This window comes from Cinclus cinclus, chromosome 29 (assembly GCF_963662255.1).
Source record: "Cinclus cinclus chromosome 29, bCinCin1.1, whole genome shotgun sequence".
Taxonomy (NCBI): Eukaryota; Metazoa; Chordata; class Aves; order Passeriformes; family Cinclidae; genus Cinclus; species Cinclus cinclus.
The window spans coordinates 2,286,849-2,302,613 of record NC_085074.1 but is presented as its reverse complement, the minus strand read 5'-3'; the positions used below and the strand labels follow the sequence as shown (position 1 = coordinate 2,302,613).

The window sequence follows — 15,765 nt, the reverse complement described above, 5'->3', positions numbered from 1 at the left end:
ATTATGTCAAGACCTGCTTATTTCTAATATTGTACAGAGAATTCCTCCCACTATTTCTTCCAGATGCTGGCCATTTCATTTATTTTTTATTTGGGTTAGCTGTATTAAAATATAACATGCTTCCAAATGCTTTGCTCCCAAATTCCCAAGGGATGGCCCTTTCTCATGGGGATGGATGTCCTTAAGCCTTTTAACATGCTTAACTCCCCCTGCTCAGAACAAGGGGAAAGTTCCTGACTCCACAGTACCCAGGATCTCACAGAAAGCTTTGAGCACTTGGTATTGAAGGAGTCAGGCAAAGGAATGTAGCAAAACACTGGGCAGGGAGACAGGAAAAATCTGCAGCTTTTCCAGTGACTGTGGCACTGATCTGGCTATCGAGCACCTGAGCAAGGAATTACTGAGCCTTTCAGCAGGTTCCTGATGGACTCAGAAGATGAAAAACAACAGGAGGAATGCAAGTGAGCTCTTTGAGACTAGTCTGATGAGGACTTACCTAGTTTTGAATTTTTTATTAGACCCGTATCAAGGCGCAGGGATCGTCTGAACAAACCAGGGGCACATGCAAATTTTCGTTTGGTTTGGTGTGGAGATTAGGGAGGCTGATTGTACAAAAAGGAAAAGTTCTCCTTGGTCTCTGAAGCTTGGTGGAGTGCAGTCACTTGGATCAAGTTTTCCTTGGCAATGGAGTTGACTGAAATCCACAGCTGAGGTTTGGTTTTATGGGGAGGGGTGGAATCACAAAATGGCTCTGAGGGTGGAGCTGTCACAGAATGTCAGGCTGAAACCAGCACAGGGTCCACAGGGTCTTTGTGGTTCTCTCTTTCTCCTCCACTGCCTCTAAAGGAGGGCAGTGGGAACTCTGAAAGAGGAGAACAGAGGGATAAATGCCCTTTGAATGCCAAGGAAGAGCCTGGCAGATGCTGGACCCTCAGCACAGCGTCCACTGAAGCCATGCACTGTCTTTGAGGGGCTCCGTTCACGCTCCCAGCAATCACAGACATCCCTCCTCGGAAGATTTGACCCTGTTTCACCTGTTCACACCTTGATCCTTCCAACTACCACCACACCTCCTCCTCCTCCTTCCCCACAAAACGAGCGACATCCCTCGAGGTCCCCACACTGCCAGCCTGGCACCCCCACTCCTTACACATCCTCCCCGGCCTCACTCAGGGAGATGGAGTGGATTTTAATGGTTGGCACTTTGCAGTTCTCATGGGCCAGGCTCCCTGCAGTGCCTGCACAGCAGCATTCCTGCAGGAACCCTTTGCTCTTGGCTTTGGCAGCCGTGCAGTCTTTGGAAGCGGAGTTTTTGGTGGGCGCGGCGGAGAAGATCTTCCACTCGCAGACCCCGTCTGCCTTGGAAATCTTGTAGAAGGTTTCTCCCGATCCCACAGGGATCCTGACCACCCTTTTGCCACTCTCCATGCTCTGGCCAGCAGGATGGTTGAGGTTGAAGCTGGGGGCTTGCTTCTTTGCTGGCTGCTTCCTCAGGAGGCACTGAGCTTTCAGGACATTCTGGAACGCTTTCTTGAACTCTTGACTTGAGCATGGATAGATGATGGGGTTGATGCAGCTGTTTAAATATCCCAGCCAAAATGTTATTTTAAAAAGTGTGTCCGGGGGTTTGATTGCAGGAAAGAAAGAACCTAAAATGGAAAATACGCAGAGTGTTAGGGCAGAGGCAGTGAGGAATTGCAGGTAACCAAAGAAACTAAAACACTGGAAAAAATAAATAGGATTCTGTTCCGTCTTGCAAAGATTATGACTGCAAACACAATTCCTGCAGGAACAAGTGTTTTGGGATCTATGATGTCACACGATTACATGGATGTTCCATCAGAAATTTCAAGAGAGCTATTTTTTAATTACAAGCATTATATTCCCATTTGCAGCTAGAGAGGCAGCCAGAGGGCTGATCCCACGGAGAGATGAAAATTCCTTCCTCAGAGACTCTTAATTCAAGATTAATTACCCAAATGACAACAATATCTTGGAGGTCATCACCAGGGGCTTCAGATGGCAAGAAAATGTCACCATTTCAGAGGGGTTAGAGCTGGCTGTGTTACAGCCAAAAGTCTTTGAAATGATGAAGTATTGGGTACTGATATTCCCTGAAACCTTACGAAAATTGAACTATCCACATTCTGCCCCATGGAATGCAGCTAAAATTGAGAGAACTTAAAGGAAATGCTCCTTCTCATATCAAGGAGCAATGGGCAGGGTATCATAGGCAGCCATCAGATGTGCACATGTTTATATCATATATATTTCTATTTCTATTTATTTCTATTTCTATTTCTATTTCTATTTCTATTTCTATTTCTATTTCTATTTCTATTTCTATTTCTATTTCTATTTCTATTATTTCTATTCCTATTTCTACTTCTATTTCTATTATTTATATTTAGTTTTATTATTCATATTCATATGCATTTTATATTTACATTTAGTATAAATTTAGATTTATTTATATACACACATATTCTGATATATACTTGCAATGTTACCTCCAAAGAGCAAGAACTTCAATAGTTCCTTAGTAAGGAACGTACTCTGGAATTTTTTTTTTTTTCTATGGAGTTATGAGTTATCTGCTGATATAAAATCTTGGGAATGTTTTTCCTGATGCCAAACTTTTGGCTTTATTTAAGAAAATAAAAAAATCCCAGAAACAAAATTGACTTGGCTTGGAATTTATACTCAAATTTATAATAAACAGGACTTTCAGCACTGACAAATGCTTGTATTCCTGCTTCCCCTGGAAAAACTGTAAGCACGTGGACAGAAATACTGTGGAAGGTTTAGGCATCGATGCATCCATCATCCTGTGCAGTTTAGCCATGTCTGGGAGCAGCTTTAAGCTTTACAGGATGGATTTTCTCCCTGGAGCTCTCAAAGCTGATCGTGCCTTCCCAGGGCTCCGGCTGAAATCCAAGAGTGCTCAACTGCTCGAAACTTTTTCCTCAGCCTTTGTCAAATAAAGTTGCAGCACTTGCAGCAAAGGCTTTTGAGTGGCCAAAGCAATTCTTAGGGTGGTTTAGCCTGTGTGGGAATGCACCAAAATCCTGCCAGGGCCAGAGGCACTCCCGGTGCAGGGTGATCAATAACCTGCTCATCCTGCTGGGAAATGTGCAGTGATCCTGTGGTGGCAGCAGCTTCTGCACCCGGAGCAGAGCCCATGGGAGGGGACAGGGCGTGGGGCAGGGTGAGGAGCCTTGCAGGGCTCTCGGACCTGGGACCAGGTGGTTTGTGTGTGCTACAGCAGCAGAGAAGAGACACCAAGTCTGGATCATCGCACGATGGTTTGGGTTGGAAGGGACCTTAAATCCCATCCAGTGCCACCCCTGCCATGGCAGGGACACCTCCCACTGTCCCAGGCTGCTCCAAGCTCCGTCCAGCCTGGCCTTGGGCACTTCCAAGGATCCAGGAGCTGCCACAGCTGCTCTGGGAATTCCATCCCAGCCCCTCCCCACCTTCACAGGGAGAAATTCCTCCCCAGTATCCCATCCAACCCTGCCCTCTGTCACTTTGCAGCCATCCCCCTTGCCCTGCCCCTCCAGGCCTTGTCCCAGTTCCCTCTCCAGCTCTCCTGGAGCCTCTTCAGGGGCACTAAGCCTTTCCCAAAGCTGTCTCGTTCCCAGGCAGTGCAAAACCTGCCACAGCAGCTCCGTCTCTCTTCTGGAGCAGCTGAACCCCTGATTCCACCCTTGGATATCACCCGCACTCCAAACGTGGGGCTCGTTGCCTCCGTGGTAGCTTCTGGTTGCCCCAAGCTGGCCCAGGTAGAAGAGTTTCATTATTGCTTTCAAAATGAACCAGATTTTAAGACCAAAAAGGTTTTGCTAAAGAAAACAAATGCTGTTTTGCAGTGGAGCACAAGCAAGCATGCATATCCACAACCTAAAATTTTTCTCAGCAAATTAATGCTTCTCTCCTTTAGTGAAAAACAACTAAATAACATTCTCAAAGAACTTTCTGGCTGAAGTCATTGGCAGATGAAAAATAATGAAAGGCTTCTAAATGCCCAAATCACGCTCAATTTTTGGGTTTGTTTCCACATTTAAATGCAGTCTATCTGCTGCTTTCCCATTTTGCTGTGAGACAAAAGGTGAACCAAATCCTGGTTTAGGGAATCAGCTGTGTGAGGCCAAGTGTAAAAATGGGTAAACAATAACAATTCCTGTTTGCTGCAACTCCTCGCTCTCTCCAGATGGAATGCAAGGGCTGCGCCAAAGTCTGATAAAAATAGAAAACAGCCAGTGTCAGAGTCTGTCCCTTGCTCTTTTTTTGGGGTGGGATCTGCATGTTAATTTATTAATGTAGCCTTTTTTGGTTCATCAGTGGAGAGACTCGTTGTTGCCTTGGAATAACACACAGTGAAAGAAAATGAACGAGCTTTAACAGCAGAGAGACTTTGCTATCTGCAGACCCCACTACACACTGGCTTCCAGAGAATCATGGAATGGTTTGGGTTGGAAAGAACATGAAAGATCATCTAAAATAATTCCAACCTTCTGCCATGGGCAGGGGCACCTTCCACTATCCCAGGGTGCTCCAACTTGACCTTGGACACTTCCAGGGATGGAGCAGCCACAGCTGCTCTGGGAAATCCATCCCGGCCCCTCACCAGGCTCACAGGGAGGAATTTCTTACCAAATCTAGTCCAAGTGTGCCCTCCTTCACCTCAAACCATTGCCCCCTGTGGTATCAGTGCATGCCCTGGTTAACACTCCCTCTCCAGCTCCCTGCAGGGTGTGTTTGACACTCAGAAATCTCTGTCCTTCTATTCCAGTCACACAGTTACCTCCATAGATCAGAAATATTCCCTCATCTTTCCTGTTGGCTACCTGAGTATCTAGGTAAAGGGAAAAAATATCTTATTTTCCAAATCCTTGAGGAATTGTGTTCCTCCCCACAGAATCCTAAGAAAGTGTCCCTTTCTTCCAAACGTTTGATATTCAGTGACTTTGTTGTAATCCATCTCAGTGGCTGATGGATCTGGCAATGAGCAGGGGGCATTTTCAAGCCTGGTGACAAAGTGGTTTGTTCAGTGCTGAGCCCTCAGAATGGACAGCTCAGGCCCAATGAACTCAAAGGAGAACTAAAACAAGGATTCTGTGGGGTTATTTTTAAACAATGGCCACAATTAATAATGAGATTAAACAAGAGCAGTGAATTATCTCGTTTTTTTGGGTGGATGGTACACGTTCCCTGCAGAGCAGTGAGGTGGGAGCTGGGATTTTCCATTTCCCTGCAGTCCTTGACCATTTGGTGACTGCCAGTTTGTGTCAGTTCACCTTTGGACTCATGGACACACGATCAGCCAGGACTGAAAAAACAGAATTATTGCACCTAATTCTCAGAGGAAACTTTTCCAGTCCTCTCACTCCACACAAGGTGGAATCACAGGTGCCATCCAGGTGATGAACAGCAGCCAAGATATTAAGTTTTCACCCTTGAAATTAATTCTCTGTGCTGTTCATTGGCCTTAATATCTTCCTTTGCACACTGTCAGGAATTAAGTGGTAAATAGTGGCAAACCTGATTAAAGCTTAAAGGCTTTACCTTACGCTGTCTCCCTGCAGTTTGTGCTGGAGGAACAATAAAGAAACCTCAAGAGGTTTTCTTTTAATGCATTTTGAATCATGGATTGAGTAAATGATGCTGGAATTCCTGCTTTGTTTTCAAAAGGTTGAGGACTCAAGTGTCAGTAGCACAATACAACTGCTTCCTGCAAAATTGAATAAAATAAAATGTACTATGAGCCTCCCGAGATCTTTTGCCATTAAGTATTTCATCGCTCATCCCTGGAAATGTCAGGATTGCATTTTCTTCCCTCATCATTTCTTTTCCTGTTTTGTCAGCTGGAAGTTTCTTCAGCTCTGAGAGATAAGTTTGCCACGTCCCTCCTGGTGAGCAAGTGCCAATTCACTCTCGAAGGTGTAATTTGACTTTGTCATTTGTCACAAGAGGTGCCTGATTATGGGTTGTTTAAAAACCAGCCCTGATGTCGTGTGTTGTTTCACTGATGGACAGCAGGGAGGGGTTTGGAACCTGCCAGGCTGTAAAAACTTGTGTTGTTTACTCTGCATCATTGCTGCCAGCACCATGGGAATCAGATCTCGTATATTTGTGTGACCCATGAGCCCTTTGTGGTGTTAAAACCCATCTCAGCTACAAACCCATCTTTGCTACAAATCCATCTCAGCTATAAATCCATCCTTCCTACAAATCCCTCTCAGCTATAAATCCATCCCTCCTACAAATCCATCTCTACTACTGAATCTGCAGCTCTGTTTAGTTTTTCTGCTTTTTTCCCCTCTTTTTATTTTGTGTAGCTTAAGTACGGTGACCGAGATGCTGCTTCAGTGCATGGGGGAGATCAGGGTTGTGTCCATACAGAATCCCAGATTGGGTTTGAAAGGACCTTAAATCCTTATCCAGTGCCACCCCCTGCCATGGGCAGGGACACCTCCCACTATCCCAGGTTGTTCCAGCCCTGCCCAGCCTGGCCTTGGGCACTGCCAGGGATCCAGGAGCTGCCACAGCCTCTCTGGGAATTCCATCCCAGCCCCTCCTCACCCTCCCAAGGGACAATTCCTTCCCAATATCTCATCTGACCCTACCCTGTGGCAGTGGGAAGCCAGATTTTACATTTGTTCTGTGATTCCCTTGTCCCAGGTCCCTCTCCAGCTCTTGGAGCCCCTTCAGGCTGGGAACAGGAAGGGTGCTCTGGTTACAGGGAAGCAAAGCTCAAAACCCAGGTCCTGGGATCTGCCTCGAAGAGCTCAGTCTAGAGGATTGCAGCTCTTCCAGAGCCATAAAGACCCAGAGGATGAAGCACAGAGGAGCACTGACATCCCAAAGGGAATTAACCATGTACCAGGGCCTCCCTAAATCTCTCATGGCTCCACGTACATTGATAAATATGCTCAAACATTGATAAATATGCTACATTTTGTGTTCCCAAGCCCAGTGTTCACTCTAAACTTTATTCCCCAAGACAAGTGTTCTATACTGCATCTCAGGTCATGACACAATCCACCCTCTGGAAAGTGTATTTATAAATACCAGTCTATACATATATTTATAAGTGTACAGACATTCAACAGATGCCCCCTGTACACACATGACCTCTCCCATATGCTCTCACTGCTCCCTTATGGAAAGTATTTTTTATGGAATAAAAAATGGTATCAAGGAGCCCTTGGACAGGAGGAAATGCTCCTGGACTTGGCACAATGCAATTAACACAACCAGTGCAGAAAAAGCAGTGATGTGAGGAGGTCTTGCACTTCCCAGCTGTGCCTCCCTAGGGCCTGGAATATTGCTGCTATTCCAGAGGGAAAATGAGAGGGGCTTGGTGCTTGGCTGTCCCTGATCCATAGTAAATAGACATAGAAGGAGGAGTGAGTTTGTTTTCCCTCCCAGACCCCTGAATTCAGCACCAGGAGGGTGCCTGGGCACAGGTGAGAGGTGAAATGGTCAGGCAGCAGGAATGGGTCAGTCTGGGAACACTGCTCTGATGATTTGGATTATTTCAGACCTAATTTATGCTCTGTTTCATATTGTACCCACTTAGGATGGATGATATTTCTGGCAAATGTCTCAGCAAGCAACTATTTCCAGATTCGTTGCGGGCAGCTGCAGATTTAGAAAGCTGATAAAAAGCCATGGGAAGGTAAACTGAGGTTTTGTTTCCTGTGCAAACCTGAGTAATCACATTGTTTCACAAATCAATGTAATTATCACCCCAATTCCAGTTGCCAAGCTGTAAGTGCAGTGGAATGGGTCTGGATCCCATTGTTGACATTTTGGAGATATTTGATATTTGTCCTGAAGCTCTCCCTCTTAAATCCTTCACTTACAATAAAATAATTCTTTTCCTTTAAAAATAAAATTTAAAAAAACACACTAAAAAAAAAAAAAAACCAACAAAAAAAAGCCCCAACAACCAGAGAAGAGTTTGAGAAGCTGTGTCTGTCTCAGACTGCCTCATGAGTTGTCTGTCATGATTTTGGAATCCTTGGAGTTAGAAAAAAGGAATTATCTCCTTCAGCAAGAGCCAAGCGTCTGTCCCGTTATCCAAATTGCAGCCGAATCCTGACATTTGCACAGTGGGGTGGGAGAATCACTCACCGCAGCCTTTCCATCATTCCCAGCCCTAACTTGTGCTCTGGCATTTGAGAGAGAGTGAAAAATGACACTCCTGCTTCCTTTACTGTGGGGACTTGAAAGCGGTGGCTGCATGACCAGGGAAACTCAGAGACAAGGACAAGGCTCCTGTGACAGGTGACACACACAGGTGAGCCAGCACACGGCGCAGGAATGTTGGCCCAGGGATGTCCATGGCATCTTTGTCATTGGCTGAGTTATCAGCTCAGACCAACAGTGCCTTTCCAGTCTGTGATTATGAAAAATGCCCCTTGTGATCAGCAAAGTACCTAAAAAACCCTTGCCATGGAAATGTCTTGGCTGTTTATGCTCATGGCTGAAGTTTTCTCCATTCAGTGATCTAACTTAGACACACACTTGTGCTCTGTGACTCAAGGAGTGCAAACATCCTTCCTCTCCTTGAGCTGGGCTCCAGAGAAAGAGCTGGGCCTTATATTCTGTGCTTTTTTTTTTTTTTTTTTTGCACTTTTATACATTTTTTCCTCTCTTTCTCACTGAGAGAACACCAAAATATTAATGTGGGAGTCTGTGTTGGTGTGTGTTGCTACTCAGAACCTTGTGACCCTCTGAGAGGTCATATGTCAACAGCAGATATGGAAAAATTTATTTTTCTGGTTTATGTCTAATGAAAGTAGAGTGGTTCTCTTTGAATGCAGTTTAAAAAAATTACCACAAAACAGCAAATAGGAACCAGCTGCAGAGAGGATTAGAGGATTCCCTTGACAGTGTTTGTGTCAGTTCACAAGACTAATTTACTCCTCGACCACAAACACCAACACCCTCCAGCAGATGCTCTTTTTTGCTTTCTTAATCACGAGAATGATTGACAAATGCTAAAACCCTTCCTCTCCCTTGCCCAGTTTAGGATTTTTTCCCCTATGGCCTCCTAGCTCAGACTTTCCCTTTTTACTTCTTTCAGCTTCAGAAAGCAACACCTACACCCACAGAAAAGAGACCACAAACAAAGCTCTGGGAGCTTGCTCTCTTCTGAGGGTTTGTTAAGATAAATCATCAGTCTCAGCCCCGGACCATTTTTGCAACACCCCCCAACCCATTTTTCCATCAGTTCTGGGCATGTTTCACCTCAAAACAACCTCCACACGCTGTCTTTTACGCTGTTGAAAAGAAACCTTTTGAAGATTTCTCAAGTGAACAACACATAAATGTCTTCCAGTTACAGGACAAGGTCCGTTCTGTCACTTGTAACATGAAAACTTTTCATCACTGGGGGCTTTCATTGATTTCTGGGCTCTTCCAGCTCTGAGTCTCCCTGTGTCTGACCATCTATCTATATATATCCTATATCCCTTTCTAGGAATTGCAAGGGGAGAACAAGCAGCCAGAAATGCAGGCTGTGATTGGGAATGCCAGAGCCCAAGCCCTGACTGCCCAGATGAAGCCACGTCTGAGCCTCTCCCCACAAACCACAAACCCCCTGCCCCTTGGCCCAGGAGCTGCAGATGAGCTCAGGCTTTTCTCCTGAGCCTTCCCTGAGAGATGCAGACAGGCTCAGAGGTGCTCTTTGCTGGCTCTGTTTTGTTGTTTTGTGTTTGCCTGGTGGTCACCAAACTGCCAGCTGAAGCTGTCATTAATGCCAGCTCTGCTTGGTTCTGCTCGCAGGAATGAAAACCTGACTTCTTCCAGGGGAAACCAAAGTTCTGACAGCCTCGTGCGTTACAGAAGTTTTGTGAGCAGCGAGTTCACACTCCAGCACGCAGAGGAAAAGCAAATATTAGCCTCACTTATTTTCCCTTTTTTTTTTTTTTTTCCACAAACATCAAGCCAAGTGAGAAGAAGGTGTGTTGGACTATGGATCTGAAGGATTTTGTACAGAACTTTCGGAAACTTAATCCAAGACAGTAAGAAAAAAACCCATTCCTTACACAGACTGCAACTGGCACCTTTACACCCCAGTTTCAACTCAGTTCATTTTTTGTGGCAGGCAAATTTCAGGTGTTTCTCCAGTTATTTTCAGCAGCATCAACCAACATGGATATTGTGCCTTTCTCAACATCCTTCTATCCCTCTTGCCCTTCCCATGCCTACACCTCAAAGGTTTCTACCCTCCTTTATTACACACTTCAGTAAACTTCAGTGTTTCTTGCTTGGATGCAGTTCTTGGCTGCTAGAGTGGATATTAATGGATGTGAGGAAGGGCTGAGGGAGCTGGGGGTGTTCATCCTGGAGAAAAGGAGACTCAGGAATGACCTTATCCCTCTCCAGCTCCCTGAAAGGTGCCTGTGCTCAGGTGAGGGTTGTCTCCTTCTCCAGGCAGCACTGACAGAACCAGAGCACACAGCCTCAAGCTGTGCCAAGGGAGATTTAGGTTGGAAATCAGGAAAGCTTTTACAGAAAGAGTGATCAAGTGCTGGAAATGGAGTGCCCACCCCTGGATGTGTTTAAATGAACTCTGGATGTGGCACTGGTTTATTTGAGGTGCTGGGGCTGGGTTGGACTCGATCATCTTGGGGGTCTCTTCCAACCCGGTGATTTCTGTAAATTCTGTGTGGAAATCTTGAAGGTGCTGTAGACCACAGTAAAATTAACCTAGGTTTGGGTGAGTTGTGCTGCATGGAATGAGGAGCACAGCTGTCTGAAGAGGTTTGTGTAGCAGTTTAGGAGTGCCTATCTCATGGGCGATCTGCTTTGGGCGTGCTCTGGCTGATGGAACCATGGAATTACAGGCATTTAGGTTGGAAAAGATCTCTTGGATCGTCGATTCCAACCATCCAAATCCACCTATAAACCATGTCCCTGCATGGCACCTCCACATCTGTCAAATCCCCCCAGAAGTGCTTGATGGGATGATGCTTTGCTCTGTCCCATGGCCACAAGGCTGCAGAGCTGGTCACAGTTCTGGCTGCCCAGCCATGCATGTTGTGAGCTCCTCCAGGGTTTCAACAAGGAGGATTTTATACATCTGGAAAGTCAGATCCTGCTGGAGATCCTGTCAGGATCACTTCCCTTCCCTATCTCAGCTGGACCTGGCTGTGTGACAGACCTGGAAGTGGTTGTTGTTTTTTTGGAAAGTGCTCTGCAGCAAGATGTGAGTCATTGGCTTGTTTGAGGACTTTTTAGTGCCACTTGTCTTTAATCAGGTTTTTTTTTTGTCCTTAAACAAAAGCAGCTAATATGTTTTGAAAGCCCTATAAAATATGCTTCAAAAATAACCCAGTAACCCCCAAACCCAGGGAAAAAAACCTCCAGAGTTTCCTTACAAGGGATCAAAGGAAGATGCAAAGCCATTCTGGAGCCCGGAAGATTTCTTAAATCCAAAGCAAATTAATTAACAGCGCTGTGTGGCAACCCCATTTGCAGATGAGAAGTGTGTTTAATGCATTCTCCCAAACCCTTTTTGAATATGTTTCAGTCATCTTGGCAAGCAGCATTCCAACGTGCTGACATCCATGCCAGCACCAGCCAGGCCCTCCTTAGGAAACAGCTCCAATCCAGCACGTCCCACTATTCACCAAGAGGAAAAAATTCTGAATTGTTGGGTTTTTAGCAACAGTTTTTGTGTGCCTTGATAAATCTCGGTAAAACCAGTAGAGGTTAATTGAAAAAAACAGTTACTTGTAAGTTTGAATAAAACAGAATTAAAAAAAAAAAAGGAAAAGAAAACTCCCAAATCTTCCTTTTCATGTTTAGGTAAGGTTGTTTTTCCTTTTCTTAATTGTCCATATTGATGTCTCACTAACTAAATCTTCCATAAAACTATTTATTTTTCCTGTATGGCATAAGCCTTTTCCATAAGAAGAGCCCTGAAATCGAGCAATTCACAGATTTTAGTTTTCCATGTCTGAAAACCCAATATTTAATGGCAGAGCCCAGCTCAGTGTGATGAGCCATGTCCCTCACCCTCAGCTATAGGTATGAAATTAGTATTCTGCTTTTACCTCCTGCAACTGCATCAAAGGTAACTGAGCAAGGTTTAATTAAAATTCTAATTACTTCTTTATATTCCAGCAAAGCAGAACAAATCCCCGGCTTTGCTCCTTGTTGGAATGACAACTGGAGAATAAATATTCATCTCCAGCATGGTGGCTGAGCCAGTGTTTGACCAGTGGGCTCCATGGGTTCCCAGAAAAGATGCAAACCAGAGCAGCATAAAATTAGTTGGAAGGACCCTCACTGCTGGCTCCTGACTGGTCACACAAAAAATTGGATTAAAATATTATCTTTGTAGTTATGGTATCTCACAGGATGAATTTCCTGATAGGAAGATGATATTTTTTTCCTTAGAGTGGGAATCATCAGTGCTGAGCACAGATCTGTGAGCGTATTTATATTCTTTTATAGGTTTAAGTCACTTGGCTGCAGACATCAACATACAAACCCCTAAAGATCCTGTTCCTATAGCAGAGATGGTCACAAATATCTGCTCTAGCTCACAAAGAGCATTTTCTACGTGGAAAAAGTACAAGACTGCTCCCCTGGTTTTCAGAATTGTGCTTCTCATCACCAGAGACATTTGGTCTCATTTGAGACTGGCGGATTTTTCACGCTCCCTGCTTTGCAGTGGGGAGCGTTTTGTTTTTTGACAGCTTTGCAGGAAGAAATTGCTCCCTCAGAGCTTTTCTGATCGGTGTTACCACACCCGCCACAATCACAGCCCTCCCTGCCCAGAAGGTGAAGACACACAGGGCTTGGCTCTACTTACCAAGAGGCATTACTACAAAAAACGGGAGCCAGCAGAGAACGAAACATCCTACAACTATTCCCAGGGTCTTGGCAGCTTTCTTTTCCCTGGAGAACTTGAGCAGGCGCACAGAGAAGTGGTGCTTGCTCTTGGGGTTGGGCGCGGAGCCGCTGGCACCGGGAGCGTTTTTGCGGTGGATACGGAGGGTCACCTCCTCAGAATGGGACTTCTCTGTCTTCATCCCAGAGCTCAACCCTTTGTTTTCCCTTTTGGCCACCACGTAGACCCTGCAGTACATGACGAGGATGATGATGAGGGGGAGGTAGAAGGAGCCCAGCGCTGAGAACAAGACGTAGCCGGGCTCCTCGGTGATCTGGCAGATGGTCTCATCCTCCGGGGCTGGCTCCTTCCAGCCAAAAAGGGGCCCGATGGAGATGACCAGGGACAGTGCCCAGACACACAGCAGGGCCAGGAGGCCCCTCCTCTCTGTCACTATGCTGGGGTACCTCAGTGGGTAGCTCACCCCGATGTATCGGTCGATGGAGATGATGCAGAGGCTCATGATGGAAGCCGTACAGCAAAGCACGTCAACAGCTGCCCAGATGTTGCAGAAGATCCTCCCAAAGACCCAGTAGCCCAAAATCTCCATGGTGGCTGAGAAGGGCAGGACGGTAGAAGTCAGGAGGAGGTCAGCCACAGCCAGGTTGATGATGTAGTAGTGGGTGACACTCTGGAGGTGTCTGTGGCAGGCTACGGACAGGATAACGAGGATATTACCCAAAACCCCAAAAACAATCAGCCCCCCTAGAATAATACCCAGTAAGATGGCCTTGGAAATGTTCACGGGCTCCACAAAGTGGGTGCAGTTGGAGCACTCGGAGGAGTTTCCAGGGAGGAAAGCCATGGCTGGTAATGTCCATGTGAGGCTGCTGAACTTCGCTCCCTTCCCAGGCAGGAACAGTGACAAGATCAGTTCTTGGAACGTGTGATTGGCAACATTTGCCTGGCCTTGCTGGGGAAAAAAGTTTTGAAGAATGTCTTAGAACTGCAGCACCAGCAGCAATGAGAAAGATCCAGAAACATATCCGAAAACCTACCTTGGCTCCTAGGCTGTCAGCAGAACAGCACGGTTGATACTCACCAGTTCCAAGTCAAATTTAACTCCTTCTGCATTTTCCATGGGGTGCATAAGTGGGATACACAAACCTGAGGCTGTTTCTCCCACTTTCCAGGGTTATGCGAAGAGAAATACTGGAGCTGCAGGCTAAAGTCATTTCTGTCCTTTGGGGAAGGTTCTGTATTTAAGGAAAGTAAATATTCCAAAAGGTCTCCAATTTAGCTTCTCCTGAGAGGAAATCACTGATGCTTTTAATTGCCTGGTGTTAGTCCTGATTCTGCCTTAAAACTGGCTTAGAAACCTGTCTGGGTGGAGGCTGCTGCTGTGTCTGCTCAGCAGTTTTGTTTGAGGTACCCATCTCTCCCCATGCTCAGGGTCTAGGCTGTCAGTCAGAGCTTTCCATACGTGGAGCACTCATCAGTCGAGGTCCTGGGCTGCCAATTAAAGCTCATTTGCATCAGCTCCTGGCTTGCTCTGAGGGGAAGAGTGGAGTTTGCCATGTGCACGGGGCGTGCCCCTGTGCTCTCTGCAGATCCTCACCCCCTGCAGAAGACAAAAACACGAACAATGAGATTCCCAGAAGCCACACTCGCTGCTAGGGTTCCCATATAAGAATAGAGCAGGAGGCTATTTTAGGGTGCTTTCTTCAGGCTGGCTCCAGCCACTGGAACCAACCTTTTCCAGCCCAGCATTGTCTAACAGCAACTGAGAGGAGAGATCCAGGTGGGTTTTCCTGCCTGAATTTTCCTTCTTTATGGGGATAGGCATCAATCCTAATTATCAGCTCACCTGCAGAGTTCTCACCAGTTCTAGGAGAGACAGAAGCCTGCGGGACACAATTCAGGACTATACAAACTGTGCAGCAGATTTAGAAGCCCAGAATTTAATCTCAGGTTTCTTTATTAAGTGAGACCTTTCCCCACTGAATTGTTAGTCCAGCTGAGCTGGCCATTTTGAAGATCTACAGGGAAAAGCAATTCCAAAAGCAAGCAGAAGACGTTGCAAGGAGCAAGCCTCCTAGTGAGTGACACAACATTTCAGAGTATCTGGAAGGCAAGCTCAGCCTTTGCTGACTAAATATGGAGAAAAGGTACCTCCGATGGAAAAGTGAGGATTAGCCTGGGAACCGAGACCTGGGGGGCACGGGGAGGAGAGCTCCAAGTGGGAGCTGCAAAACCTTTCTCAACACCTCCACGTGGACATAGAATTCCCACCCCAAATATTAATCGGAGGTGAAAAACCACCACTAAGGCCCCAGATGAGGAAGGACTCTCTAAGTGTCCTTTGGGATGAGTCCCTCAGCACTTTAAGCAGCAACAACTGTCCTGTTTCCAAACCTCCACGCTGAACTTTCCTGCATGCAAAGGCATTTCAAACTGGAAATTCCCAGCTCACAGCCAGGGAGGAGGGGGGAAGTGGGACACGGATAGGTATCACACTGTGGGAATTTTACTTCAGCGCACTAAAATGAAACTGGATTTTATTTTCTTTCCCGCCAGATGGAACAAGTTGAGGAATAATCCCAAGGAAGAAAAGGAGAGATTATCTAAGCACATGCATGAAAAGTGAGTGTTGCATCCAGCATCACTGAGCATTATGATTGTGGTCATTACAGGGTACAAAATGAGGTCATTACAGGGCTGAGAGGAAATTAAGAAATTATTGATTTGATTTTTAAGCACATGAAGAAAAACTTCCCAGCAAGTCAAGGAGATGCAGCAGAAAGGACTGACAGAGATTTCCACGCTCAAAAGGAAATAATGCCCAGTCTGTGGAGATAGCTGATGCTGGGAAGAGCAGACCCCAGGCTCCTGTGCCTGCCCCACACTCA

At 45.9% G+C, this 15,765-nt stretch overlaps 1 protein-coding gene across 1 annotated transcript; it reads right to left on the bottom strand.

Annotated features, from left to right (window-relative positions):
• Nucleotides 1-1,146: 1,146 nt before the first annotated feature.
• Nucleotides 1,147-13,721, bottom strand: ADRA1A (adrenoceptor alpha 1A). Its single transcript, XM_062510616.1, has 2 exons — nt 12,839-13,721; nt 1,147-1,649 (listed from the first exon to the last, which is right to left on the bottom strand). The coding sequence occupies exons 1-2, from the start codon at nt 13,719-13,721 to the stop codon at nt 1,147-1,149; spliced, it is 1,386 nt and encodes a 461-aa protein (XP_062366600.1).
• Between the last annotated feature and the right edge of the window lie 2,044 nt (nt 13,722-15,765).